This window comes from Penicillium waksmanii (assembly GCF_028829765.1).
Source record: "Penicillium waksmanii strain IBT 27052 chromosome Unknown utg000005l:1.0-5232799.0:1.0-5237142.0, whole genome shotgun sequence".
NCBI lineage: Eukaryota > Fungi > Ascomycota > Eurotiomycetes > Eurotiales > Aspergillaceae > Penicillium > Penicillium waksmanii.
The window spans coordinates 2,000,127-2,027,277 of record NW_026643252.1 but is presented as its reverse complement, the minus strand read 5'-3'; the positions used below and the strand labels follow the sequence as shown (position 1 = coordinate 2,027,277).

At 49.4% G+C, this 27,151-nt stretch overlaps 14 protein-coding genes across 14 annotated transcripts; 11 read left to right on the top strand and 3 right to left on the bottom strand.

Annotated features, from left to right (window-relative positions):
• Positions 1–130: 130 nt before the first annotated feature.
• On the bottom strand, positions 131–1,019 carry N7481_005658 (pyridoxamine 5'-phosphate oxidase family protein; the record flags this gene model as incomplete). Its single annotated transcript, XM_057264877.1, has 2 exons — positions 131–867; positions 956–1,019. 2 exons carry the CDS (start codon positions 1,017–1,019, stop codon positions 131–133), a joined length of 801 nt encoding a protein of 266 aa, XP_057122597.1.
• Positions 1,020–1,649: 630 nt separating this feature from the next.
• N7481_005657 (aminopeptidase P family protein) lies at positions 1,650–3,714 on the top strand (the record flags this gene model as incomplete). Its single annotated transcript, XM_057264876.1, has 10 exons — positions 1,650–1,863; positions 1,940–2,104; positions 2,161–2,321; positions 2,401–2,793; positions 2,846–2,889; positions 2,945–2,978; positions 3,053–3,274; positions 3,330–3,452; positions 3,476–3,631; positions 3,685–3,714. 10 exons carry the CDS (start codon positions 1,650–1,652, stop codon positions 3,712–3,714), a joined length of 1,542 nt encoding a protein of 513 aa, XP_057122596.1.
• A 668-nt stretch (positions 3,715–4,382) lies between these two features.
• N7481_005656 (protein serine/threonine kinase activating protein nimO) lies at positions 4,383–6,443 on the top strand (the record flags this gene model as incomplete). The annotated part of the gene is made up of 2 exons (XM_057264875.1): positions 4,383–4,892; positions 5,016–6,443. 2 exons carry the CDS (start codon positions 4,383–4,385, stop codon positions 6,441–6,443), a joined length of 1,938 nt encoding a protein of 645 aa, XP_057122595.1.
• A 1,995-nt stretch (positions 6,444–8,438) lies between these two features.
• N7481_005655 (3-methyl-2-oxobutanoate hydroxymethyltransferase ECM31) lies at positions 8,439–9,597 on the top strand (the record flags this gene model as incomplete). Its single annotated transcript, XM_057264874.1, has 3 exons — positions 8,439–8,906; positions 8,975–9,448; positions 9,502–9,597. 3 exons carry the CDS (start codon positions 8,439–8,441, stop codon positions 9,595–9,597), a joined length of 1,038 nt encoding a protein of 345 aa, XP_057122594.1.
• A 128-nt stretch (positions 9,598–9,725) lies between these two features.
• N7481_005654 (ubiquitin-like protein ATG12) lies at positions 9,726–10,463 on the bottom strand (the record flags this gene model as incomplete). The annotated part of the gene is made up of 3 exons (XM_057264873.1): positions 9,726–9,785; positions 9,842–10,041; positions 10,187–10,463. The coding sequence occupies 3 exons, from the start codon at positions 10,461–10,463 to the stop codon at positions 9,726–9,728; spliced, it is 537 nt and encodes a 178-aa protein (XP_057122593.1).
• A 910-nt stretch (positions 10,464–11,373) lies between these two features.
• On the top strand, positions 11,374–12,454 carry N7481_005653 (E2 ubiquitin-conjugating protein UBC8; the record flags this gene model as incomplete). Its single annotated transcript, XM_057264872.1, has 8 exons — positions 11,374–11,406; positions 11,485–11,492; positions 11,552–11,554; positions 11,654–11,762; positions 11,823–11,856; positions 11,912–12,026; positions 12,081–12,262; positions 12,318–12,454. 8 exons carry the CDS (start codon positions 11,374–11,376, stop codon positions 12,452–12,454), a joined length of 621 nt encoding a protein of 206 aa, XP_057122592.1.
• A 1,559-nt stretch (positions 12,455–14,013) lies between these two features.
• On the top strand, positions 14,014–14,471 carry N7481_005652 (resistance to Congo red protein; the record flags this gene model as incomplete). Its single annotated transcript, XM_057264871.1, has 2 exons — positions 14,014–14,150; positions 14,207–14,471. 2 exons carry the CDS (start codon positions 14,014–14,016, stop codon positions 14,469–14,471), a joined length of 402 nt encoding a protein of 133 aa, XP_057122591.1.
• A 711-nt stretch (positions 14,472–15,182) lies between these two features.
• On the top strand, positions 15,183–15,384 carry N7481_005651 (uncharacterized protein; the record flags this gene model as incomplete). The annotated part of the gene is given in 2 exon segments (XM_057264870.1): positions 15,183–15,327; positions 15,347–15,384. The coding sequence occupies 2 exon segments, from the start codon at positions 15,183–15,185 to the stop codon at positions 15,382–15,384; spliced, it is 183 nt and encodes a 60-aa protein (XP_057122590.1).
• Positions 15,385–17,247: 1,863 nt separating this feature from the next.
• Positions 17,248–19,786, top strand: N7481_005650 (GcvT family protein; the record flags this gene model as incomplete). Its single annotated transcript, XM_057264869.1, has 2 exons — positions 17,248–19,512; positions 19,550–19,786. The coding sequence occupies 2 exons, from the start codon at positions 17,248–17,250 to the stop codon at positions 19,784–19,786; spliced, it is 2,502 nt and encodes an 833-aa protein (XP_057122589.1).
• A 491-nt stretch (positions 19,787–20,277) lies between these two features.
• Positions 20,278–20,529, top strand: N7481_005649 (uncharacterized protein; the record flags this gene model as incomplete). The annotated part of the gene is made up of 1 exon (XM_057264868.1): positions 20,278–20,529. One exon carries the CDS (start codon positions 20,278–20,280, stop codon positions 20,527–20,529), a length of 252 nt encoding a protein of 83 aa, XP_057122588.1.
• Positions 20,530–20,987: 458 nt separating this feature from the next.
• Positions 20,988–21,724, top strand: N7481_005648 (GNAT family N-acetyltransferase; the record flags this gene model as incomplete). Its single annotated transcript, XM_057264867.1, has 2 exons — positions 20,988–21,169; positions 21,268–21,724. The coding sequence occupies 2 exons, from the start codon at positions 20,988–20,990 to the stop codon at positions 21,722–21,724; spliced, it is 639 nt and encodes a 212-aa protein (XP_057122587.1).
• Positions 21,725–22,613: 889 nt separating this feature from the next.
• On the top strand, positions 22,614–24,290 carry N7481_005647 (uncharacterized protein; the record flags this gene model as incomplete). Its single annotated transcript, XM_057264866.1, has 1 exon — positions 22,614–24,290. One exon carries the CDS (start codon positions 22,614–22,616, stop codon positions 24,288–24,290), a length of 1,677 nt encoding a protein of 558 aa, XP_057122586.1.
• A 38-nt stretch (positions 24,291–24,328) lies between these two features.
• Positions 24,329–24,673, top strand: N7481_005646 (uncharacterized protein; the record flags this gene model as incomplete). The annotated part of the gene is made up of 1 exon (XM_057264865.1): positions 24,329–24,673. The coding sequence occupies one exon, from the start codon at positions 24,329–24,331 to the stop codon at positions 24,671–24,673; it is 345 nt and encodes a 114-aa protein (XP_057122585.1).
• Positions 24,674–24,785: 112 nt separating this feature from the next.
• On the bottom strand, positions 24,786–26,709 carry N7481_005645 (fungal specific transcription factor domain-containing protein; the record flags this gene model as incomplete). The annotated part of the gene is made up of 3 exons (XM_057264864.1): positions 24,786–25,029; positions 25,091–26,369; positions 26,613–26,709. The coding sequence occupies 3 exons, from the start codon at positions 26,707–26,709 to the stop codon at positions 24,786–24,788; spliced, it is 1,620 nt and encodes a 539-aa protein (XP_057122584.1).
• Between the last annotated feature and the right edge of the window lie 442 nt (positions 26,710–27,151).

Below are 27,151 nucleotides of genomic sequence, written 5' to 3'. Positions count from 1 at the left end.
TCATGGATGGACCTTCTACGGAAGTTACTAGTACTATGTACTAGTAGTCCACACAGCGTTGAACATCTACTTGGCATCAAAAATAGACATAAATCGGCTATCATATTCATCTATCATAGCTTGTATAATCCTAGTGCTGCTCCTCAGGTGGCAGCTTAACAACAACAGCGCTCTCTGCCAAAGCCTGATTCTGCTTATTCTTAGTCTCAATGTAAGAGGTGATATGCTCGGGAACCTCCGCAAGTTTACCATCACCACTAGGGACCGGCGTGCCAAATGTCTGCCAGACAGGCACAACGCCCGTCCAAATACGACCAGTGACCTGCGGATCCTCGGTATCCTTGCGCTCATCCGAGACGCCGCCATCGCGAATCTTGCCGCTGCCATCCATCACCTTGACCTTCAGGATAACAGTGGATGACATCTCCGCCTTGTCGGGAGGAACGCGGGAGTTATCCCAGCGATTGTCGAGAACGGAGTTCGTAATCATCTTCATGGCCCATAGTTTCTCCTGTTCATCTGTGACGAGGTTGGCGTAGCCGTGCAGGACGGCGGAGCGGTAGTTGTAGCTATGCGAGTTGGGCGTCAGAGATAGAATTAGACCATCGACCTGGCTCGTTGCCACGCAAATGGGTAGACCGTCGTCGTCAGAGGCGCGGGCGAGATTCATTATGCGCGAGCTGACGTAGCCGTGGAGATAGCATTCCAGTGGTTCGTCAATGGTCGCGGAGGGGTACTCGAAGGAACCCATTTGACCGATCATTGGCAAGATGGTGGGGAAAGGGTCGTCCGGACCTGGATTAAAGGAGACATGGAGCACTGGGGAGGCATTGATGATGGCGTGGATTGGACCAAGGTCATATGTAGCTGGAAGGGCAGTTCACGATTAGTACTAGGACCTCAGTACTGGGGCTTCGTAAGGGTGTGAATCTTATAGCAACCTTGGAAGGCATACCGCGGTGCTTATATCGGTTGACGGTGTTCGACGACCGTTTGGGGTAGGTGAGGGTTCTTCCCATTTTGCTTCTACCTTGGAATTATTGAACTAATAGGGAGTCTGCGGTTCTAGGTGGTTTGAGTTGATGTTGTTTTGTTCCAAGGTTGGTAGGTCTCTTGAGGGTACTAGCAGCGAAAATGGGAGATACTCGTTTATATATCTATTGAGCCGCAGCTCCTTGACCACCAGGGCAGCTGGATATCCAATTTACCAGTGCCACAGTCTTCTATCATCATTCCTAACTGAATACGACGCGCTTTAGCCCGCCTATTCGAGTAGGTCCATCCGTGCCAGCGTCAACGGCGATTGGCCGCGAGCCTTGACTAAACCAGGAAAAGGTTGCGCCAGAGCCCTGGAGCAGATTGACTGGAAGATGGGTATTCGCCCGAGAATTTGAAACTATATACATGACATGATGGCCTCGAAGAGGTAATGATCGGTGAATTCTGTGCTGAAGGGCGTAGACCTGGGAACTCTGGTAGATCCAAGATGATGGTGAGGGACAGACGATAAGTACTGCTATGATTGCAACGCTTTGCTGGTGATTGGTCCACACCGCCGACGGGGGCCATTTCGATCAATTGGAACCACCTCCAGCAAGCTATCGTTATCACCGGTCACCTCCGTAACCTGGACGGATATACAGATCGCAATGGCATGCAGGTCACTCGCCCGATGCGCTCGCCTGCGCCCTTCGTCTCGCCCGAGTCTGCTCAGCCTGACACAACCGCAGCGTCACAACTTCCTTCGTGCCCCTTCGCGCTCGTCCAGGACTTACGCTACCTCGGAGTCCGTCTTCGCCGCGGACCTCAAGTTCGGCCAGCCTTTGCACGAGACACACCCCCACCTTCTCGATCCCGGTGAACGTATGTGCATATACTTGCTGTTTTGGATCTGTCTAAATCACTGCGAAGGATTGGACTGACTCCCCAAAAATTATAGTTACGCCGGGAATCACCGCACTCGAATATGCCCAGCGTCGGTCGCGCCTCGCCAACAAGCTCCCCAAGGGCGCCGTCGCTATTCTCGCCGCGTCCGAAGTGAAGTATCGCGCGCCGGGGATCTTTAATGAGTACCGACAGGAGTCCAATTTCTTCTACCTTACAGGTGGGTACAATCAAGCGCGAAAGTCGTCAGAGGAAATCATTTTGACCATAGAGTAGGATTCAACGAGCCCAACGCACTTGCAGTAATTGGAAACGATGGATCCGGGGATAATCACACCTTCCACCTCTACGTGAGGGAGAAGGACGCTCGAGCTGAACTCTGGGATGGTGCGCGGTCTGGCACACAGGCTGCCGTGGACGTCTTCAACGCAGATGAGGTGGGTTCTGCACGTCGCATAGTCACAGGCACAATCAAACAAAATGGACGAAAACAAGGCTAACAAACTGGGTATACAGACAGGGAATATCGAAAATATCGGAGACATTCTCCCCAGAATTGTGACCGGCGCCTCAGAGGTCTACTCGGACATACCCTCACTCGACAACGCGAAGTCTTCCCTGCACCGATATCTCTACGGACCGACCGTTGCGTCAGAGAAGCTGAAGAAGTTCGTGGATCACCGCAAGGTCAAACCTCTCAAGTCGATCCTTAACGAGATGCGGGCCTTCAAGAGCGAGAACGAGGTGGTACATATGCGCATGCTGGGACAGGCCGCTGGGCGCTCATTCACGGACTCGATGCGTCAGACTTTCGCTACTGAGAAAGCTTTGATGTCGTATCTGGAATATCAGTTCAAGGTGAACGGCTGTGACGGGAGCGCTTTTGTTCCTGTCGTTGCGGGCGGACAGGTATGCGATGCTAGGGACTTTTGCAAGGATAAACACATGCTAATGGAAACAGAATGCACTGAGTATCCATTACACGAGAAACGACGATGCTCTGCGGTATGTCTCTGTCTCGCTTTGCGATTATGCGATATAACTAACGAATATTAATTAGGGACGGAGATCTCATTCTTGTTGACGGTGGTGGTGTAAGTACCCGACAACCCCGGCTTTCCTCTATCAGATGAGGAAATGCGAAATAGAAATTCTGACAGGATTTTAGGAACTTGGTGGCTATATTTCCGATATCACAAGAACTTGGCCCGTCAACGGCAAGTTTACTGATCCCCAGCGGGACTTGTATAATGCAGTGCTCAACGTGCACCGCACCAGCCTGGCTCTTTGCCGTGAGAATGCCAATCTCTCCTTGGACAAAATTCACGGCATTGCCGAGAACGGACTCAAGGACCAGCTTAAGCAGCTTGGGTTTGACATGTCTGGCACCGTATGTAGTATCCCCATAAACTATGACGAGGGGGCCACGGCTGACACTAGAACAGGCTATCAACACTCTCTTCCCCCACCACTTGGGTCATTATATTGGCCTCGATGTACATGATTGCCCCGGATACTCCCGGGGATATAACCTGAAGGCTGGACAGTGTATTACTATTGAACCGCAAGTCCCCTCTACCATTTATCCCAGTATAGTACCGTGTCACTAATCGACTACAGTGGTATTTATGTACCGAACGATGAGCGATGGCCAGAGCATTTCCGTGGTATTGGCATTCGCATTGAAGACAGTGTCTGCGTTGGAGATGAGCACCCCATTGTTTTGACTCCCGAGGCTGTCAAAGAGGTAAGTTTGTTTAGATCTAAGTTGTATGAATGAGGGGCTAACTCGAGTACTAGGTTGATGATATTGAAGCACTGCGTAGTTAGAAGTATCAACATATGTATAGTAGCTGTCAGATACCCTCTTGAAACCAAATGTACAATACTTCTCCAGCCTCCTCCCCCCGCTCGACGTGACGTGGGGGCTGTTACTTTGCATGGTGGTTGGCCGGTGGTTGGCCGGTGGTTGGCCGGTGGTTGGTATTATTTCTTTGTTGCGATGATCAAAATAGACGAGGAAAAGGAAGAACAAGGAATTTTTGAATTTCTCAAAGAAATATAGAGTCGAAAATCAAATAAGCATTAGAAATCCAAGAAATGCCCGGCACGTCGCGCCCGTAGGAATGTAATGTTGATGTTCATGCTTCGCGCGACCCTGTTGGTTGTCCCGGCGCAGGCAAAACAAACGGAGCGGGTCTCCACCACACCCATTTTGCCCTTCGACCTCTTCCTTCTTCAACCCCAATTTCACTACCTCAACCTCAACTTCTCTGTCCTCCCTCGTGGTGAAATTGAATTCTCCCTCCAGTTCGAATTCGTCCGTTCTCTGTGCTACCATGCAGTTCTCCCTCTAAAGTCACTGTCGGGACTAGCTAAGGACGTGTAGCACGTCGCGTGCTCGAACTCGAATACCCCTCTCTAACAGCTTGACCCCAGCTGTGCAGAATCGAAGCTATCGATACGCTTGATCTGTTAAGCAGAGATATCGTGTCCATATGGCCGCTGTATTCGTGCCCCCCTCCCCCCAAACCTCCCTGAACATGTCGACTCGACGCCCTCTCGCCAACGTGCCGAATGCAACCAATTCTCCCCATAGGACCGGGCTCCTGCCTGCCAAACGAGCCCGGTCGACCCAAATCGAGATTCCATACGGCCAGCCTCCGCCCAAGAAGCAAGTGATGGATGTCGCGGAGCAAGAGACTCGGTCTCCCTCGCGGAGTAGATCTATGGTTCAACAAAGCACTGAGTCTAGGCTCTTTGCTCGCCGATCCAACAATGCCAACCCCAGCGCGTTTGAGAAGAAGCTCGTTGCGGCGAGAGATCGGGAACGGCAGCCGGTCGTGAAGGGAACCAAAGGCGAGAGGCCATCCGCGGATACACTGGATAACATTCGTCAATGGCAACGACATTACCGCAAGGCTTTCCCGCAGTTTGTCTTCTATTTCGATAGTATCCCGGAAGATGTTCGCCGAAAGTTCTCGCGTCAGGTTGTTGCACTTGGAGCTGTAAGCGACTCCCTCCCGTCCGAAAATGCATCGCGTCTAAAGATGTTGTGCCATTTCGTCCTGTTATGGAATTGATGAACGTCTTTGCTTTTGTTCGGACTAATTGCTAACATTCATTTATAGCGCGAGGAGAAGTTCTTTTCACGACTAGTCACCCATGTCGTCACCTCTCGTCCCATCCCTGCCGAAGCCGTCACGAGCCCAACCGAAGAGTCCACAGCTACACCAGAAGCCAGTGGTGATGTCCATGTTCAGACCGTCAACCCATCGTTACTGGACAAGAGTGCTGGACGCCGGGATCAAGGAAACATGGATGTCCTGCAAAGAGCTCGACAGATGGGAATGAAGATCTGGGCACTGGAGAAGTTGCAACGAATGATCACGACGATCAATGACAATGAGCTTGCTGGTCAGCATGATGCTGTATCGCGAAGCAAAGCTGCCGGTGGCCATGCTTCACATGGCAAGGGTGATAATGACCTCTCACGCGTCCTTCGCCAAGAAATGTTGAATGGGCCATCGGACCGCGATCCTTTGGCGTCTATGGAAATGCTGATGTTCAAGGGGCCTTTTATTTACATCCACGACATGAACGAGAAGACTAAGCCGGTCATGGTTCGAGAATATTCGCGTGTAGCCAAACGCCAGGATGGATCTTGGCCCCAGTTTCGAAGTGCTCCTCTGGGCAAGTGTCCTTTTATCGATGAGCCTCCCAGCCGCAAAGAATATGATCGACACCGCATGCGTCAAGCTCAGAAGGAGAAGAAGGCCACTCGACAGAATGTTGAGGAGACCCAGCCTCAACCTGTCCCTACTAACGAAACGCCCGTTGACACCAAAACATCTACAGAAGTCTCCAAGCCACAGACGTCAATTGAGGAGCATTTCAAGCCTTCAACTCAAGTCGAAATCCCAGCCAAGCCTTCATTCGAAGAAAGCCATGAAAGGAAGAGCTCAGAAAGCTTCATCCCTCCTCATTTCTCTCGTACTGGTCCTTTCTATACTGGCCGTGAGCCTGCGGCATCCGGTGTCCAACCATCTAATGTCACTTCCGCTATCCGATCACAGATGATCTCTTCCACTGCAGCTGCGCCCGGTGCCAAGGCAGGACTCAGTAAAGAAATTCACGGGCTGAAACGGAAGGTTCTGGAGAAGGGGACTGGTGGTATCTTAACTGGATCGATGGCTGCGCCTCAACGTCCCAGCAACGGATCGTCACTGAATCCCACCAGAGCTCAATCAACCGAGTCCAACAAATCAGCTGTCCCTGAAAAGACCGGTCACGAAGAGGACGGAAATCAATCGGAAGGAGCTGGCAATAAGCGCCGACGGGACGAGCGACGGGACAACCAACAGAAAAAGCCCGAACAACGGCGACGGGACCCTAAACCCGGGTACTGCGAGAACTGCAGGGACAAGTTTGATGACTTCGAAGAGCACACCCTCACGCGAAAGCATCGGCGATTTGCACAGAACACCTCCAACTGGGCCGAACTGGACGCCTTACTCTTCGAAATCCAACGACCGCTCAAGGACGAATATCAGTTTTGATGACTTCGAAGAGCACACCCTCACGCGAATACCCTCCAATTCGCATAGAACACTTCCAACTGGCTTTAACTGGACGCTTCACTTTTTGAGATCCAACGTCCGCCCAAGGAAGCTTATCATCTTTTTTTCGCAAGTTAATTTGTCGATGTCGATTCACTATGGTTCACCTTTGAAAATACGAATCTAAGCCTCCATCGACTATTGTTGCATTTTGCTGCAGCCGGCCCCTTTCTCCCATCTTTGTCTTCCTTTCCAACGCTCGAGATTTCTTATTTTAGCATTGGATTAACCACGTCTCCCTACTCAGGGAAGTGGAATCTTGGATCGCATCATCATACCCAACGGCATCGATACATCTGCATCGCATTATGTGGAGTTTTCATTATCACCTCGCATCAGCACTGCCACGGCAGCCACTTTACTGATACAGCAACCTCTCTTGACCTCCCTGAGTGAGGTCGTCCATTCCTTTGAGCCCATATTTCTCCTTTACTACCTTTCTCCCTACTGTATTTTCTATTCAACCTTTTCTTCTCATTTTTTGCATGAACGCATTCGTTATGGAAAACGCAACCACTTATACAATGCCTCGGTGTGCCAGGCTTTACCAAATCATGATTCCCACCCATATTTCCCTTGTTTTGCTTTTGTTTCTTTTCTGGTGCCCAGGCGGTGGTGTAAGCCACGCACACCCCACTCCGCAGATCTTCTATCCGGATGTCTGGAGACTCACTGTCCACCGTGGCCTCGTGGTGTATGGGCAGTTCCTGTCGACGTTTGACATGACTGCAAGGAGGGGTGGTGCATTGCATTGCATGGCATTGCATCCTATTACATGATCTCATCTGTCAAAAGTGCCTACGGGCCTAATTGTTCGCTCATCTACCCTGTTTTTCTCTTGTTTGTTCATTCGGTGGAGTCCTTTGTGCCCTTTATCTTTCGGGTCTTAATACCCGGCGCAAGTGGTGGTTTTAGTTCCGTTCACTCCAGTAGTATCTACAATGTATTGACTCTACAATAATCACTTTTTGTTTCTTCCCCGTTGTAGCCGGAATTTCCCCCCCTCACGAGCTTTAACTATGCGACATCGGCTGTTGTTTTTACCCGCCGAATCTGTTCATCCTCGGTTATCACACGATATAACCTAATGCTTAGTCCAAATGCTCCAGTCAGATCCCAAGTCCCAAGTATACCAAGCAGTCCTCAGCACTCCCCGCACTAACCCCAAAACAGCAGTTACCTCGGCCACGCATTCGGGAAGCGGTGAGCCGATTACGCCGAATACAGGAGATACAGTACTTAAGTATGTGTCTACTGTACTATTGATTTTCCACAGCTCATCGAAGAAACTAGATCCAAACATTATATTTTCGAAATAGATAGCCAAAAGCTATGCAACCATCACAGATTGAACAATGTATGCTATATGCTCAGCATCAAACTACCCCACCATGTCTCGCCCCACCAGGTAGAGCAGATCACCAGTAACCGCAAACAACCGAACTCCCGGTATTGGCGGTATTGGCAGTACTGGCAGTATCCAGTGGCGGGCATCTTTAATGCCGCGGCGGGTCGAAGCTCAACCTCGAGATTCTTTTTTTTAAGCGGAGATGCTCCCGTCTACGCTGCATAACCCAGAACTTCCCGGACAGATGGAAGTGGTGTTTATTCATATAAACGCCCTCATATTGAGAGAAGCAACAACGTGAAATCTACCCCAGAACCCCAGAAGCCACCCTTCCTTTCCTTCCACGTGCCGAGGAATTTTGTGAGGTCATTGCCGTGACATCTGGCTTGAGCTTCGTTGCACTGCGAACAAGCAGTCTACAACTTGGTTTTTCTTCTTTGATTTTCCTTGTTATACCCTCTTAGTGTGAAGTGTGAGCTTGTATTGAGCTGTATTGCTTGAATCTTCTCGCTTTCCGCTGTCCTCCGGGGCTTCCTCCCTCACAATCGTGTTGCCTCGCTACCTCCATCAATCTGATCGGCGCCACTATGACTGTCCCTACTTCGGCCCTACGGCCGCTCTCACGAAGCAACTTCCTGACCCCATGCCTACTGGCTTCGAGCGCACTGCGCGCCACTACCCCCCGCTTCCAGAAGAATGTCACAGCCTCTCGTCGATCTCCCACTCTCTCAACTCCCTCCTCGCCGCTTCGCTCCCAGATCCGATACAGCTCCTATAACTCCCCCGATCCCGCGCCGAATACCCCCAATGCCCGAAAGAAGGTCACCATGCAGACGTTGAAAACCCTTTATAAGAAGGGTGAGCCGATTACCATGTTGACAGCGCATGATTTCCCCAGTGCCCATGTTGCTGATGTCGCGGGGATGGATGTAGTATTGGTCGGTGATAGTCTGGGCATGGTGGCGTTAGGATTGGATAACACGACGGAAGTGAACATGGATGATATGGTCTTGCATTGTAGGAGTGTGGTCCGTGGGGCGAAGAGCGCATTCATTGTAAGTTGCCTTGTGGTTTTGTCCTGGTTTCATACTAGCACGGACTAACAATGTATTTCTCTCCTTAGGTGGGTGATCTGCCAATGGGGTCTTATGAGATCTCCCCCGAACAAGCGGTGGAGTCTTCTCTTCGTCTCGTGAAGGAAGGTCGGGTACAGGGAGTCAAAATTGAGGGCGGCGAGGAATTGGGTCCGACCATCAAGCGGATAACACAGGCTGGTATCCCGGTCGTCGGACACGTGGGGCTCACTCCTCAACGTCAAAATGCCCTTGGCGGCTTCCGGGTCCAAGGTAAGACGTGCACGAGTGCGATGCAGCTCCTGAAAGACGCGCTGGTCATGCAAGAGGCTGGAGTATTCATGTTTGTTCTCGAAGCGATGCCTCCAGAGGTAGCCGCTCTTATCACGCAAAGGCTCAAAGTTCCGACGATCGGGATTGGCGCTGGCAACGGCTGCTCCGGCCAGGTGCTGGTGCAGATTGATATGACTGGCAATTTCCAGCCGGGTCGGTTTGTTCCGAAATTCGTGAAGAAGTATGCAGACGTCTGGGGGGGGAGGCCGCCCGTGGCATTTCACAGTATCGCGACGAAGTCAAGAGTCGCGCATTCCCGTCACAGGAATACACGTATCCCATCACAAAGGAGGAACTGCAAAAGTTCGAGAAGACGGTTGACGAAATTTATGGCAAATAACGGAATCCCCCGTATCATGCATACCATTTGGGAGGTATCATTTGCATGTTATTTTGGTATCAAACAGCATCTGTACATAGTTCATTCATGAGTTCCGTGCGATAGGGTCTCATTGTTGGAGCGCTGGCTCAACCGAATGCCGGCGTCATTGAATAAGCAACAATTAACTGATCATCAGTTTTGAAACACTGCGATGTAATTCATTAGAGGGTCAATCTAGCAAATAGAAAGGTAGAGGACGAACTCTGAATAGCCCGCCGACACCCTCGTCTAAACCAGGCGCGAAAACACTGTTCACGTAGCAGAAGACGGAGTCGGTATCTTTACAGTCAAGCTTCTTTCGAAGGAACTTAACGACAGTTTCGAATTTTTGAGAGGCGCTAATTTTGAACACCCGATTCTTGAGTATTGGGGCGGATGGAAGTGGTTGAAAGCGAACAGTGACTAGGGGACGTTAGTCGGAAATGTTCAACAGATAGAATAAAACAGCCTTCGGCCAAAAAGAAGCAATATGCATGCATAAAGGGAGGGGAAAACAAATAAGGAAGGGACAAGGTGGGCGCATCAGATAAGAATCGTCCGGTCATACCTTTGCCAGCATCAATGGCCTCAACGTCAGCCAATGCTTGGTGGGCATCACGGGGTAGACCAGTCAGCATAACAGATGCCGTCATGTTCATTGGTAAATCTGCGCCATGTTCGTCGTCTGGTATCGGAGTTTCCAGGCTTGGAGAGTCTGGCCCTGACCGTTGTCCTTCACGGCTGGTGTTGCCTATATTAGGACTGGGTCGGTGGCTGAGAGTGCTTCCGCTGGACAGATTGGGAGAGTTGCGAGCTGAGCGCTCTGATGGTGATGATGGATCCATGTCGATGCTCTTGCCCCAAAAGCCAAAGAGGACTAACGAAGTGTTTAATGTTCGGAGGGTCAAGGTGGGGGAGTTGGGGAAGTTAGGTTTGGGCGGGGAGAGACAGGGACAGGCAGAACCGCAGCTGATCTACGTTGGAGCTTAAATCCCAAGCGCCGCCATCGGTCGACTTCAAAACCAGTGCCTCGAGTAATATATGCCAAACCTCTCAAGGATTGAATAGAAAGTATACCTGGAGGTACTTTATAATCACCAAATATGAAAAGATTGTGCACAAGAATATTCTTAAGGTTGTCCAAGGTCCATACGAACTAATACAAGGTTATAGCATAGTTCACATCTCTTGTGGTTAGCCGGTCCAGACTTGATCGTGTGCGAGTACAACACATCAGGATTGAGTTGGTGTACAAGGTGCCACGTAACATCTAGTTAGTACCCAGCCGCTAGTTGGGCACAATTCTCTTCTGCCTGTATATAAAGTAATATCTTTGGATATCCAAGGAATACAAGGTAAAATAAAGTGGAAAGTTGCGTGTATTCTGATCCATGGATCCCGGCTGAGTCATCCGTTGTTCACCTGCTACGCTCCAAATGGGCAACCCCCTCTTCCCTTCTCTTTCTTCCTCTCATTGTTGCTACTGATACCTCGGAAATAACTTGCTGGATATATCTAGCTAGTTCGGGAGATCCTTACTGCCCCTTCGTCCTCCCCTCGCCGTCTCTACTTCTACCGCTGCTTCTACTTCTGCTCCCCCGCTCCACCTCCGGTTATTCTCGCGGTGACCTCATTCTCCATTTCTCCTGGTTACGCCCTCGACCAAGCTTGCCCCCACTTCGCAGGCCAGCAGCTTCAACACCTACTTCGTTCGCCATTGCTGGAAAACTATCCCTACCCCTCCACGCCGCCATCATGAGCAGTCCCAAACGAAGAATCGAGACCGATGTGAGTACCCTCGAGCGCTTGGAGATAAGCTCCCACGGTCCCCGCAGTCGCTAATCAGTGACTCTTTTACTCTTATAGGTCATGAAGTATGCTCTACAAAGCTTCCTCGCAACTCCTTGGGCACCTATGCTAACTCTCAATCTAGGATGTACGCTCGCCCATCCCCCTCCCCCACACAACCCGCCATACACGATTGAACGAAGGACATACTAGTTGGGCTATGAAGCATATCTGACCTTCTATATAGGTTGATGAGTGACTATGAGGTGACACTGGTGAACGATAATAGTAAGAAATTTGTTATGGCCCTTCGGCTAGTCACATGTTCAGTTTCGCTAACTAAAAACCCATCCAGTGTATGTACCAAGCGCCTGCGAACATCGCCAAGGAAACGACTCACATAATGATACAGGCAGGAATTCTATGTCCGCTTCAAGGGCCCGGAAGAGAGTATGTACAGGCTTGCTCATAATGGTCGGCGATCACATCATGCTAACTCTCCCAGCACCGTTTACTGGCGGACACTGGAAGATCCATGTGGAATTGCCTGACCAATACCCTTACAAGAGTCCGAGTATTGGATTTGTTAACCGGATTTTCCATCCCAATATCGATGAGCTGTGAGCCTCCACAGCACCGCATCTTGACTATGGGGTTCTAACTTCAAATTGCAGATCTGGCTCTGTTTGCCTCGACGTCATCAACCAGACATGGTCACCCATGTACGACATGATCAACATTTTCGAGGTTTTCCTGCCACAGTTACTCCGCTACCCCAATCCGTCAGACCCCCTTAATGGAGAGGCTGCCGCATTAATGATGCGGGAGCCTAAGGCATATGAAGCCAAAGTGAAAGGTTGGCATTGCAGTCACCCTACCATCCAGTTCTAGGATCTAACTAGAGCGCATAGAATACGTCTCCAAGTATGCCAGTAAAGAAGCTGTAGACGAGGCGGGTGAAGACACCGAGTCAGAAGACGAACTCAGCTCAGCAGGTAGCTATGAATCTGGTGGCGAAGAGCCCGCCGGCACAATGGACGACGTTTGATCGCCTGGCCATCAAATCCCCACCATATACCTCTGTTTCCCGAATTCGGATCTGCACGCACGAACATATTGCATCTCAACTCTTCTATAACACTCTATTTCGCCATGGGATAGGATAGCGGGCGTTTTTATTTATCTTCATGGAGTTTTTCTCTTGTTTTGTTTCCTACCTTGATTTCGGTGCGGGGCACACATGAGCATTATTGTGGAAGGATTCAGTGACGGACTGATGCGCGATTTTCACCACATGGGTTACAGCTTAGTGGGGTAGTCTAGCTTTATCAGTTGCTGCGCCATTTTTGAATCAATTCCTTTGGTATATTTGATCAACCAACCCTATGTTGAGTGGGCGTTTTCAAGTTAAATTGATCGGAGTAGATGCTTCTGAACTAGTGATGGGATATTGATTAACGTCGTCCCTAATATTCCAATCTATATTGTGAAATCTTTTCTTCTCTTTTGTCCCTGATGCCGCCGAACTGATCAGAGGCTTCGAAAGGTTTTCTCTCTCTTGACATTGGATGAGTAGTAGGAGATCTTCTTGACTGCCGATGTGCCATGGTCATATCTTTGCGCTTTCAGGAAAGCCAAAAGAATTGTGATTTGGGCTTCAGATGATTATCTTGTGACGAACATTTCCTCTGATTAGTTTTAGTTCAAATTTTCGTCATTGGCATTATCTACATCATAGTTAGTAGATTGAATGAAATTCTGTCCAAATTTGATAGGCCTTGAATGTTCCCAAAGTCACCGCAAGGTAGATCTGCTCAATTCGACACTTTACTAATACTAGTAGACGACTGAAAATTCGAAAGGGACAATATCTTGACTATTCTTCCTATTGGATCTCCAGGGCTGCGCCTAACTAGATCTTTGGGGGAGTGGGCCGCCAAGGGCGCATCATCGATTGTCGTATTAGGTGATCAAATACGACAGCTCATGATGCCAATCTTTTAAGTTCGAGTCGATTACGGCGGAAATTGTATACGCCTATTTCGCGAATTTTAAAAAATTCTTGGCCACTGGGACTTTTCGCTAATAAGTGCAGAGAAGGCCAAATTCCGAATCGCGATACGCCTTTTTGAGTGTTTTAAGGCTGCGCCATTCCAACAAGGGGCTCAGTACAGTGACAGGATCCATAATCGAACCAGTGCATTCTCCAGATACGGTAAAATAGTGGCTTGCTTACGGTAACTATTCGCCTGGTACTAGTAGAAGTCGGCGATGCCAATAGCGGTAGCTATTTGGAATTAAAGCACAGCCTCCCGCACCACACAGGACATGCGCCCCATCCATCATGATGTCTTGTCAGATTGATTTGTATATTTTCTTTCAAAGAAAATCCAGAAGCCAACTTATAAAGAAGCAACGATCATGTCCTATACCTACTACTATCGCAAGCAATTTCTTCCCATCTCCTTCTACATTACCAACGGATTGTGAAACAGGCCATTTCTAGAGTCCTTTTTATCAGCCTTTCATCCACCAAACCGCAATCGAGCCTCCAACACTTCCAACCCCACCACAAATTCTTACTTCTACTTTTCCTTTCCTGCAAGCATGGCGACCGGCGACTGCCTTTCAGGGTATTATTATAGGAGCGATGGCTGTTATCGAAGCGATTGGTACATTTGGGGACGTTGGGTTGTCCTAGTCGCTATTGCTGTACTCGTTTTCACTGGCATCGCTCTTTTCACGTACGTACCCTGTGGATCTATGGTGTAAGAAGCATGCTTGCTAACCTGGTTTCTAGATTTATCGCCCGCCGCCGTCGCAACAGAGGGCTGAGCCCGTATTACGGCACTGGCTGGATGGCGCCTCAAAGGCAAACACCTCAGCCTCGAAATGGAGATAATGTAGAAATGCATAATCCACAGAGACGAGCCAACTCCGAGACACTGGACAACCCGCCTCCGGTATATGACCCGCAACGCCTGCCTCAATACGAAAACACAGCCACAACCACGATACCCAACCTCGGTCAGGACAAGCCTGAAAACCAGCAAATTCGCCCTTAGGGATGTAGGGACTGGCCCAAAAGAGGTGATTCGAGCCACTCGGGTTTCAACAGTACTATTTCTTTACAGAACATAAGTTGATGGCCGTGGCGTGACCGTGGGAATGTTACTTGACCAGTTACCACGCAGCAGGCATGGACCAAATGTATAATACGTTCGCTATAGCCTTTGTTTGTTTCGTTATTATTTATGGTTGAAATGGCTGGGACTTTTCTTTTGATTTTTTCAAACCGAATGGCCATAATGCCTGATATGTTTTATTTCGAAGGGATTTGGGACGTTGCTGCTTTTAAGAAGCGTATCTTATCTCTTAGCACCAGAAATCTTATTATCTGACCTCTGGGGACTTTTTTACCCTTGTATACTCTTTCTTTCATCTGATCCTTCAACCAGGAAAGAAAGCACGCCACTCGCAATACTAGTAGCCAGGTCACTTGCTAGACAAAAGCTTCTCTCTGCGGGGGCCGAGGCCGCGAAGGGCCTGGACGCGATCGAAGGGTTTGAAGTTTGGCCGATCTATGCCTCAATGATACCAGCCAATCTGTTGTTGGGTAGTGACGCCCCAACTGCGTCACCGTTGTGTGGCTGACAAGCATTCCAATAGCATTCGACTTCCGTCCCTTCAGCTTGCTATTTATCGCACTCTGATATTTCATATTCACAACTCCCTTTTAAAAGCCGGTTAACTTGTACGAAGCAAAAAATATACCAATGTTCGATATTCTATCACACTGCAAAGCAGGCGTGGAGGTAAATGAAGGGCCAGATTTCCACGTCAAAGTTGAAATGGTACCGGTCCCAGAACTCGGTGAGATCAACTTAATCAAAAATGTCTTATACCAGCAAATAAAGAGAGGTAAAAGTCTGACTTTTAGTTAATGAAATAGGATCAGATGATATATTGATTAAATGAATTGCACTGGTCTCTGTAATTCAGGTATACACCTGATGAAAGGTGACATGGGACTTCCCCCCCATGTCCCTTCGGGTACGCTCGCCAGGCCATAAAGGTGCTGGTGAGGTTGTTAAAATTGGAATCAATGTGAAAAGGATTAATTTAGGTGACAGAGCCGGGGTGAAACCCATCATGAGTACATGCGAGTCATGTGCCCTATGTTGGGGTGGCAAGGAGACATACTGCAATTCTGCAGCTCACTCAGGGCTGATGTCACCAGGTGAGAGGAATAGCAAAAATAAACCCCTTCTTTTAAATTCGGTTCTGTGGCCGATTTGTCTTCCAAAAGGGACGTATCAGCAGTATATCTTGTAACCGGCTCGGTGTGCATCTTCAATCCCAGATGGGGTCCCGGATGAGATCGCCACGCCTATTATGTGCAGTGCAAGCACCATGTATCGATCGTTGATTGAACCTGGCATCAAGCCAGGCTCTTGGGTGGTCTTGGTGGGAGTGGTGGGGTCGACATCCAAGGTGCACAGTTGGCGAGGGTTATGGGGATGCGTCCCATTGTGGTTGATACTGGCGATTCGAAGAGAAAGCTGGCAATCGAAATGGGAGCCGAAGCATTCATCGATTTCCAGGAGGTAATGCACCCGAGGCTGTTATTAAGATCGCCGATGGGGTCTGGGCACATGGTGTGTTTGTTACTGCTCCTGCTGCGTATAGAACCTGCGCCAAATACACTGGTGACAGATTTGGGGCCATCGTGATGTGCACTGGAATACCACCAATAAATACTACGACACTCAATGTGGACCCTTGTCAGTACATATTCAAAAACTTGACTGTCAAGGGAACTCTCGTTGGTAGCCGGAGTGATACGGCGGCCGCATTAGATTTCGCACGGCGAGGCCTCCTTCGCCGGATAAGTGAGGTTCATCCAATTAATCGATTACCGGAGGCTGTGCAGAAATTACAGAGAGGAGAGGCTGCTGCTCGGATTGTTGTTGATTTCAATATAGAAGAATAGAGAAAGAGTCAAATACTAGTACTAGTAGCAAAAGTACTACTATATGATGTGAAGATATAGGTAATACTACTAGTAGTATACCTACTAACTAGTACCCTCCCAACTTGAAGCCCACGAAAACGCATAACTGCCCACTGGCTGATGGAGATATACTATTCTTAGCCGGTCATAGATAAGCAAGGATAATGAACTCCAGTAATAATCCAATGAGCATAAATAGAGATACCTGCAAGCAGTCAATTCCGATCCGAACGTGGGGTTGCCACCCGTACACGTGAGCGGCTCACGGGCGGATCTCCGGACGCCAATGGTCATTTGACTTTAATTTGCTACACCAGGCCTTTGGGGAGCCAATCGATTTCATCCGGGATCGTTCCGATAATGGTAACCTCATCCATTGTCGAGGATGTATACTGGGTCCAAGCTCTTATCGACTGATCGCCCTCGGCACTTGTTGAGCTTCGAACTGATGGAACTCCCACAATTTTCGCGAGCTTTGCTATACAGCATTGAAACCACAAAACAGCTACCGTTGAACATTTTTATGAGTCTATAAAGGACCAGTCTTGTTTATCATATCAGACTCCACTTTTACTCATTCGGGAAAAGGAACCCTTTACCTGGGGTCGGTATACTTATCCAACTACCGTCCGAGCCGATGCGGGGCCTGGACTACTTTACCCACAGTAGGAACAATAGGATGATAGCTATATCATCATCGCATGATCTACGAGGGGAAGCACCCCTCCCCCGCACGATATCAAGAAAGTTCTGGGTCTGTTGTGAGGCGCATACATAAGAGAAGCCCTCTCCGCAGCTTTGTCAAGCTAATCATTCGCTTCTTCACAATGACTTCCACGCAGCGTGTTGTCATCATTGGCGCCGGGATTGTTGGTACCAACCTCGCGGATGAGCTGGTCTCGCGGGGATGGAACGATATCACAGTCGTCGAGCAAGGCCCATTGCACATGCCTGGTGGCTCGACGTCACATGCCCCCGGCCTCGTCTTCCAGACCACCCCTTCCAAGACGATGACACACTTGGCTCGATATACGGTCCAGAAACTTCAATCGATTGAGAAAGACGGCCAGGGTTGTTTCAATCAAGTTGGTGGGCTGGAGGTGGCGACAACCCCTGCAAGGCTCGAGGACCTCAAAAGAAAGCATGGCTACGCTTCGTCATGGGGAATCGATGCACGTCTCGTCAGTGCCGAGGAGTGCTTTGAAATGTACCCTCACCTCAATAAAGACATGGTTCTCGGCGGCTTGCATATCCCTAGCGATGGTCTAGCGCTCGCAGCCCGCGCCACCCAGCTGCTTATTGAACGTACTAGCAAAGCCGGTGTCCGTTATCTCGGCTCTACTCCCGTAACTGGTATCGAACGTGCAAATGGCCGGGTGACAGGCGTGACCATCCCTGGTGGAACCGTTCCTGCAGATATAATCGTTTCCTGTGCTGGATTCTGGGGTGTTGAGATTGGCAAGATGGTTGGTTTGCCGATCCCTTTGCTGCCTCTCGCGCATCAGTACGCAAAGACGACTACCGTTCCCGCTCTCGCCGGTCGAGACCTCAACAACAAACCAAACGGTCTGAATGCAACCCTCCCAATCCTTCGACACCAGGATCAGGACCTATATTTCCGTGAGCATGGTGGACAATACGGAATCGGCTACTATGGCCATCGCCCTATGCCAGTCGTTGCTTCGTCCTTAGGGCTCACTTCTCAGAATGTCGACGAGAAGAACATGCCTTCTCGCCTCGAGTTCACCACAGAAGACTTCGCTCCTGCCTGGACAGAATCTCAGAAACTCCTCCCCGCTTTACGGAGTACTCAGATTGAGGATGGCTTCAATGGAGTTTTCTCGTTCACCCCCGACGGAGGACCCGTCTTCGGGCAGGCACCCAACCTAGATGGCTTCTATGTAGCCGAGGCTGTATGGGTCACACACTCAGCTGGTGTTGCCCGTGCGCTCGCCGAAGTCCTTACTGAAGGCCGCTCTCAGATTGATATGACTGAGTGTGAGCTCACTCGCTTCGAAGAAATTCAACTCAGCCGTGACTATGTCAGCGAAACCTCCCAACAAAACTTCGTCGAGATCTACGACATCCTACACCCTTTACAGCCAAAGGAATCCCCTCGAACACTTCGAACCAGTCCCTTCTATTCCCGCGAGAAGGATCTTGGCGCATATTTCCTTGAGCTTGGAGGCTGGGAACGTCCATTTTGGTACGAGGCAAATGCAGAGCTCCTCAATTCCCTTCCAGCTGAATGGAAGCCTGTTGAGAGAGATTCCTGGTCTTCGCAATTCTATTCACCTATCGTCGCTGCGGAGGCATGGAAGACACGAAATGCTGTTGCGATGTTTGACATGACGTCTTTCCATCGATTTGAAGTTGCGGGTCCTGGGGCTCTTAGACTACTCCAGCGACTGACAACTGGTGACATTGCCGCAAATCCAGGCACCATATCTTGGGTACTTCTTCTGAACGATCAAGGTGGTATCCGCAGTGATATATTTGTGTCAAGACTGGAAGAAAACGTGTTCCAGATAGGCGCAAATACTGCTACCGATTTGGCCTATATCTCCCGTGAAGCCCGCCGCCAAGGGCAGTGGGTGCAAGTTCGCGATATCACTGGCAGCACTTGTTGCATCGGCCTTTGGGGACCTCGTGCCCGGGATGTGATCAGAACGATCAGCTCTGACGATTTCTCCAACAAGGGTCTGCCTTATCTTGGTGTGAAGAATGCAATCATCAACGGCATCCCAACAACTGCCTTCCGAAAATCATATGTCGGTGAGCTCGGCTGGGAGATTCAAACAAGTGCCGAATATGGTCAACGGTTATGGGATGCTATCTTCCAAGCAGGCAAGAACCATGGTCTTGTCGCAGCTGGTCGCGGTGCCTTCAATGCACTAAGATTAGAGAAGGGCTACCGAACCTATGGGACCGACATGAACACCGAGCATAACCCATATGAAGCAGGTGTCGGGCACATGATTCGAGCAAGCAAGTGGGAAGATTATGTCGGCAAATCTGCGGTGGATCGTCTCTCCAAACAGAGCCCTGTGCGTCGCCTGCGCTGCTTGACTGTCGACGACGGCCGGTCCATGGTCCCTAGGCAAGGAACCTGTCTTTAAAAATGGCAAGGCTGTTGGCTACGTGACGAGCTCGGCATTTGGGTATACGGTTCGCAAGCCGATTGCTTATGCCTGGCTACCTGGGAATCTAGGCGAAGGGGCAGGGGTTGAAATTGAGTATTTTGGCCGACGTATTGCTGCCACCATCACGGCTGAGCCACTATACGATCCTGACATGAAGAAGATGCTGGCTGACGGGGATTCTAATGATACAGAGCTTCAGAAGCCTGTTCGCTCTCGTCTCTAAATGTTGGAACACTCGATCCATTTTGTTTTAGATGTTTGGTGTTTGATGTTTACCTAATGACTGTTTATGAAGATGGGCTGTTGAGCGAGCTCAGAGATGAAGATATTCCTTGCAGCAGGGATTGAGTGTTTTGTGGATAGTTATATCGGCAATCAATAGAATTCTAGCATGAAAACTGTACATACAGTGGCCCTCTATTGCCTATCGTTGTTGACCGCCTTCAACATAATAATAGCTACTAGTCCCCCTTGGGAAGGCGGAGACCAGGGCGGTCAACAATGGCCGTAGAAATTGGGCGACCCACCAACGAAATGACGTCGGAGCTCTCGCCACGCGCGTGGCGGTACCAAGCTGACTCGGAGGCACAAGTGACAATTTACGATCTACCACTTTCTTCTCTGCCATCTACAGCTTCCATTCATCTCACATCCTACCTTGCACCTCTTGCCTTGACCACAATCACCGATACCGAATCTCTCCTTACTACCAGAATGCCTATCCCGACCGCCGACATCTTGGACAAGGAGCGCCAGAACAACACGCACGCGACAGCCTCCGCTAGCTCCTCAGCTGAATCAAACAATGGCAACCACGGCCTCGGATCTGGATCAAGCACTACCAGTGATGCGTCGCGAAATTCACAACTTGCCGAGGGAGATCGGACTCTGAGCAGAGAAGAGGCTGATCGCCTCTACGAGGAGCGCATGGAGGAGGAATACGCAAAGAGAGAAGGCGGTGCATAGACTGCTGGCTCTTTAAACCACAAGTGACTGAAATTCCTAGGCATCTCATCTCCTCCACCATGTGGCTTTATTCCTGCTTTATTCCTGTTTCGCGACTGTGATTGCGACTGCATGCGCAAAGTCAGTGCTCGACGCGATCCCAGACATGCAATTATGCATTACGAGTGTACACTATCTTGCAAATAACTTCTGGAGCTCAACGTAATATCAGATATATAACCTACTGCTATGTTTATTGGTATCTTCTTTGGATCATCTGGCTCTTTGCCGCGTAAAGTGGGGGCACCTGAAAGAGTGACTCAACATGGCCAGTCTTGGTCAATCTCAAAACAACCAATAGTCTTTCCCCCTCCCCCTCCTCGGATATCAATCTTTGCGCTTGCTTGGGCTTTATCAAGAACCATCTTACCGCAAAGAGTCGACGCAACACATTCCCACACTGATCTGACACCTACATAATGAAAGCTGCATCGCAAGTCCCCACTAAGGGAACTTTGTACCCGGAGCAACCTGTCAGAGTTGTCATACCTCCAAATCTGGATGTCATTGAAACTAAGAACCTTCTCTTGCGTCCCTTGAGATCAAGCGACGCGGCACACGTCTTCGAGTTTCGATCTCGACAAGACGTAGCGAATTGGCTGTAAGTTCACATCCTAGACCTGCTTTGTCTTGGAAGATGCCCGGTCATTTCCAGGTAGAAGGCTCCCGGGCTCAACGTTGGCTAAATTATCTACATAGATGGCCGAAAATACCCCACAAGCATATCGAGGAAACAGAAGCAAACATTGCCAGTAAGGTCTTTCGGACTCCCGACGCAACCGGAGCTGTTGGCAAACAATTTCACTTCGCAATTATCAGCGCCAAAGACCCCACACAAAAGGTTATCGGTACAGTTGGAATCAATTCCCTTGCTCCAGCTCCTTCGATTGGATATGGTCTCCATCCAGACTTTTGGGCCAAGGGCTACGCCAGTGAAGCTGTGGCAGGACTGATAAATGCGTGGTGGAAATTGGACCGGATAGACCCGGTGCAATTGAGATCAGGGTCAGAGGAGGAAAGATTATTCGCTGCGTGCAATAAAGTAAATGTCGGAAGCATGAAGGTTCTCCAAAAAAGCGGATTCAAGATCTATCGGGAACTGTACCTCGATGGAGATACGCTTGCCCTCTTTGATCTTGAAAGACCCCAAAGTTAGTGACTATCACCTACTATCTTGGGAATCTATTGTGCACCATCCGGTACATTCACCCCACGTTTTCAGTGACGATCCCTGCCCCCAGAACCATGAAGAGTCCTTGTTTTCGCCAGATCCCGAAACCACAGACCGTTAATCGGACTTGACTCGGAAATCCCGAGTATCCACATTTACTCGGCGATTGGACTCAAATGAAGCGATGTGCTGTCCAATAGATCATAGATTTAATCCTCACGTTTTATTCGCAGAAACTTGAATATTTCGAACTTTCCCCACTCTCCTCCTTTCCAGCCCATTCTGAGTCTGTATAGGAGGTACAGGTGTCCATCCCGATTAGTTAATCGGGTCAGGACGTATGATGATCATAGTAGTTCAAGGCGTTTTCAAGCATAAATTGAGATCTTCAGGTCGGATGTTCCTTTCTCCACCGACTATGATGAAGCGGGAACCCAGGGAGAACCACGTTCAGTCAACAACATTATGAATTTGGATAAAGATGTGAACGCCTCCGCCATGTGAACCGAAATCTGATCCAATTTCAATTCCAATTTCACTCCGCGGCGATTCCCCACCTCGAAGTCCCATAGAGCATGATGCATTGGAGCATATTATTCAGTGGGCTTGGTCTCCTCGCAGAGGTGACTGCGGCATCTGGATATGGAACATTTCTGGAGTCACATGGACTATTTTCGATAATGGACCCTACACTGTTGACCATTACAGTGCCCGGGGTGCCGAAACCACGAAAGACTTTTGGGAAAATTATATCCTAAATGACGCTGAGATCAAATTCCTTTTGTCTGAAGTGGGAACATATGGCTGGGAAGACAGTATTGAGATCAAGTCAAACATCTCTTGGTCTTCGTCGCTTCCCCGGAGATTTGAAAAAATGCATGGCTTTCAACTGCACAAATACCTTCCTTTATTAATGTACGGGAACAACAACCTTGGCGTTCAGCCATCTCATCCGGGATCCATCAAGTGTATGCTAGAGAGTGACGATAAGGGAAATGGTTTTCTGAATGACTTCCGTGCTGCTTTGGCCCAAGGCTACGGTGAATATCTTGAAACCTTAATAACCTGGCTGGAAGGTCTCGGGTTAGGATATTCTGCACAGATATCGTATAACCTGCCAATCGATATGGAAACAAATATTGACCGCGTGACCGCGCCGGAATGCGAATCTTCGGCCTTCAATAACAACATTGACGGATATCGTCAGTTCTCTGGGGCCACGAATGTTGCCCAAAAGCCAGTCATCTCCAACGAAATAGGAGACGATTTGAACAAAGCTCTTCGTCTCCCAATGTTCGAGCTCTTGGGTCAGATCAGCAGCGCATTTGCTGGTGGGAGTAACCAACTTGTGTTTCATGGGCAGACTTTCACGGGAGACTATTACGAAACAACCTTGCCAGGATATCTCGCGTTTTTCCTTCTGTTCTCTGAATCATACATGAACAAGCAGCCTGCATGGACGCTAGGCATGCCAGATGCCATCAATTATATCATCCGCAACCAGTATATTCTTCACCAAGGGCAACCCCGAACCGACATTGCATTCTACAACAAAGTGTCGTATACGGATCCTCAGCTGAGCACCATATACCCTGGCGACGACTTGGTCAACAACGGCTACACTTATTCTTATTTAAATCCTACCAATCTTAACCTCTCCCAGGCATATGTGTCAAACAATCTGCTTGCTCCCGAATCACCTGCGTACCAAGCCCTTGTTGTTACCGCCCGAGAAATCGTTACTTTGGAAGCAGTCTCCAAGATTCAAGAACTTGCCAATGCCGGTCTTCCTATTATAATCAGTGGGGGACTCCCGGGATATTACACCAGTGGTAACGGATCACTACAGAAATCCGTGCAAGAGGCTTTACAAACCCTCCAAGGCTCTCGGAACGTTCATACTGCTGAGAATGGCCAGATCGCTGCAAAGCTCAACGAACTTGATATCCGCCCTCGTGTTGAGGTCTTCGCTCCCAGAAATGTTACATGGTATCCTATCCTACGCAGTGACAAGTCTACGGACTACGCCTTTCTCTTCAGTACGGAAAGTGCATCAATGGGCCATGTTATTGTCAACTCGACCAAAACTCCATATATTCTCAATAGCTGGACTGGAGAGCGAACTGCTCTCTTAGGCTACCAGGTTCAAGGACAAACCACAAAAATCCCTCTGAGTCTCGCCCCTAATGAAACTGCCATTCTCGCCTTCAGCAATGACTGGGCTTTGGAAGTTGCTACGCCTCCGTTGCATGCAGTTCATGTCCCCTCGAATGTCTTGGGGTATAACGTCACTTCTTCTGGAAGTTTGGCTGTGCATGCCAAAACTGGATCACTTCCAAGTGACCACCTCTTGAAACTCTCCAATGGCAAGACATTCAACATCTCGGCGAGCGCGGCTTTGTCTTCGTTTTCTTTGAATGGTTGGGAGCTGGTTGCCGAGCATTGGGAGGCTCCACGCAGCATGTCAGACGCGACGATCGTAGCTGAAAAGCACAACACAACACATCATCTCAACTCTTTGGTATCTTGGCTAGACATCGCTGGGTTGTAAAACGCATCAGGCGTCGGGCATTACTCGACACAATTCCCATGGCCCCCAACTGCTTCAAACAGCACTGGGCCCCGATTGACGGGGCATACATCTCGCTGCCACAAATTTCTCACGGCCTGAGGCTGTTTGTCAATGAGCAGCCTGTTCAAACGTTGAACTTTGCCAGGCCCTTGGTCGATATTGGTCCCTTGCTGCGGAAAGGTCCCAACCGCGTGGTTGCTCTTGTTCCAACTCTGATGTGGAACTACATTAGCAGCATCCATGGCGATCTTGAAATCTCGGGGTCAAAGCCCATGTTAACCTCGCTGCCTAGCAAAGTCGATACTGGATTGATTGGTGAAGTCAGAGTCATCCCTTACACTGCCCACCACATTTCTCTATAGAGATATAACCGGGTAGACTCGGATTCGAGAAGCAATCGGCTCATCCTCGCCCTTTCTTCCATTCTATGTATAATACACTGGTCGTTCCTGTACAGTTTGAGCACCTGCTCAATCATGAATTATGTTTCTCTATCGTACATCTCGCGAGTTTTTCAAGAGCTGAGACAACCTTCCATGCTCGCTCTGATTTTGAAGGTTCACCGCTCAGTTTGTCTTCTTGTTCCCCTAACTCTCGAATCTGAACCGCCATCTGCCCGATAAGCTCTAGGTCGCTACTCGCCTCTGACGCTTGTGGATTTGAGATGATGTAGCAGAATATTGACACGATGGCCGAGAGGGGATAAAATAGTATCAACCTAGATTTCTGATGGTAAGCCCTAGGTATGTTTATGAGTCTGATGAGGAGGCGATTCGTACCAGAAATCTTTCGGAGCTAATGCATACCCCACTGCCAGTAAATAATAAAGTGAAGAACGGCATGCTGCAATCGAAAGGATCAGGCTAGAATTCACACCTTGGATCTCCGGACCCTGCATGCCAGACCAAGTTCCATATCGTCCGCAGGCTTGATGAATATAGGCCATGCAATAGTGATATTCCAGGCGCATCATCAGGGATCTGATGTTAGGTGCAGACGGTCTCCGGGCTTCCTGTGAAAAGAGCAAGGTTGGGCGATACTCCGCCGGAATAGACATGCGCCATTGTTCCAAATCTACATCTAGCTGGCGAATACCGCTGAGAATGAGGGCATCGCTTTTGTCCAAAGCTCGTCGGGAGTAAAGGTCGATGTATGCCGTTGACTTGATCCGGCTTAACCGCAAGTCACCTGGATAAACCACATTGTCATCTCGTTCAAACTTGAGTGCGAAGTTGAGGTTTTCCTCGTAGGCGGTTGGAAGATTCAGGTCGCAGTTATACTCGAAAAGAGCCGGTGGTTGCCCTGAGCGAATACATAATTCTTTGTCCTGTTGGTAACAAATCCAGAACAGGTTTCTTAGATGGTAGTCGCGTCGGAAGTTTTCATCGCCAGTGGAGAGGAAGGTGTTAGCTTTTGAGTAGCAGTCTCTCGTGTGGGCTCCGAGCCATAGAATGTGGCGTGCGGCAATTGTATTGCTCATCATGCCGGCTTGGACATTCCCCGAGAGCAGATGAAAGGTCACAAGCATCGTAATGGCCTCCAGGAGCTCCAGGTGGGGTTGTTGCAGTAGGTTGATCGAGGCCATTATAGATGTCATGATTTCAATTCGTTGTGGAGCTGGTAACACCGAGGGCCTTCCGGAAAATGGGGTGGGAAAAGTCGAGATGAAGGCCCAAGTAGCCCATACACAGATCGTTGCTGTATGAACTCGGTAAGGCGCTTCCTCTCGGGCTCCGTACGCCACATCCATAGTGTCCTGGAAAAACACCTCGTCCGGGATTGGCCAACTTCGACTATGGACAGTGTTCCAGTAGGCCTTGGTGAGTTGAACCATAGTTTCTCGGTCGGGTAAAGTCATTTTATCCAGAGGTACCGCGTTGAGGCATCTCTCTGTGTCCACGATTGGATCGCGTTCCCAGGGTCTCGAAGCCGCCAAACAAAGATCTGCTGGCATTTTCTCGCCGGTCAGATCCTCAACCCATTTCTGGCCCTCGGGTGAGAATAAAACAGCGCCATCACTGAGATTGATGTTTCCAACATGATGGATGAACGGGCGAACTTGAACTTGGTTGGTAGAAGGTTCTACTCGCAAGGCATCTTAATAATTTGAACACGGGATATTTTCTTTTTGGGGTATATGACAAACCTGGATCTTCTTTTTGAGGATCTTTCTGTGGGGAGGCAGTTTCACGCACTCTCATTAATCTCTTGTTGGTCTTACTTTTAATTTTTTCGAAGCGGTTTCCAGGTCAGCCAGTCAAAATTTAAGATAGTCGCCAAAGCTGGGGACACGCGGCATACCGCTGGGCAGAAGACCCTCGAGGTCCTCGTTGCCTTTTCCGGTCATAAGTACAGGCGATGCCTCGATGAGCACACCAATTACATTGAGGTTGTGCATCGTCACATTTGATCTGGTAGGTGTTGTGAGTGTTCATTCTTGCATCATGGAGGGGGAGGCACCCACCTTTTGTCGGAAGCAATTGTCGCATGCCTGGGAACTTCTGCCCTTGCTATTCGTCACAAGGAAATTGACCATGGCGCCCGCGCTGGTCGCCCCGTCGGATAGCGTCTCACAGGAATCCTAGGATAGGAGTAGATGAGAAGTGAAAGACCAGGACCATGTTGGGGTTGAGCTTTCCGGGGAATAAGGTTTGGCCAGGCAGCCCGACGATCGACCAGAAGCGGGCCGGCCTCGTGCGGCTGCGAAATTCGGGCAGTATTGAGCCTGGGGGTACTCCGTAGAAACTTGGTCACAGTGGGGAGGGGGTAAGGGTAAGGGTAAGGCGAAGGGGAAAAGGACTAGAAATGCCAAGCACATCGAGCGGTATGTGAAGTGTGAC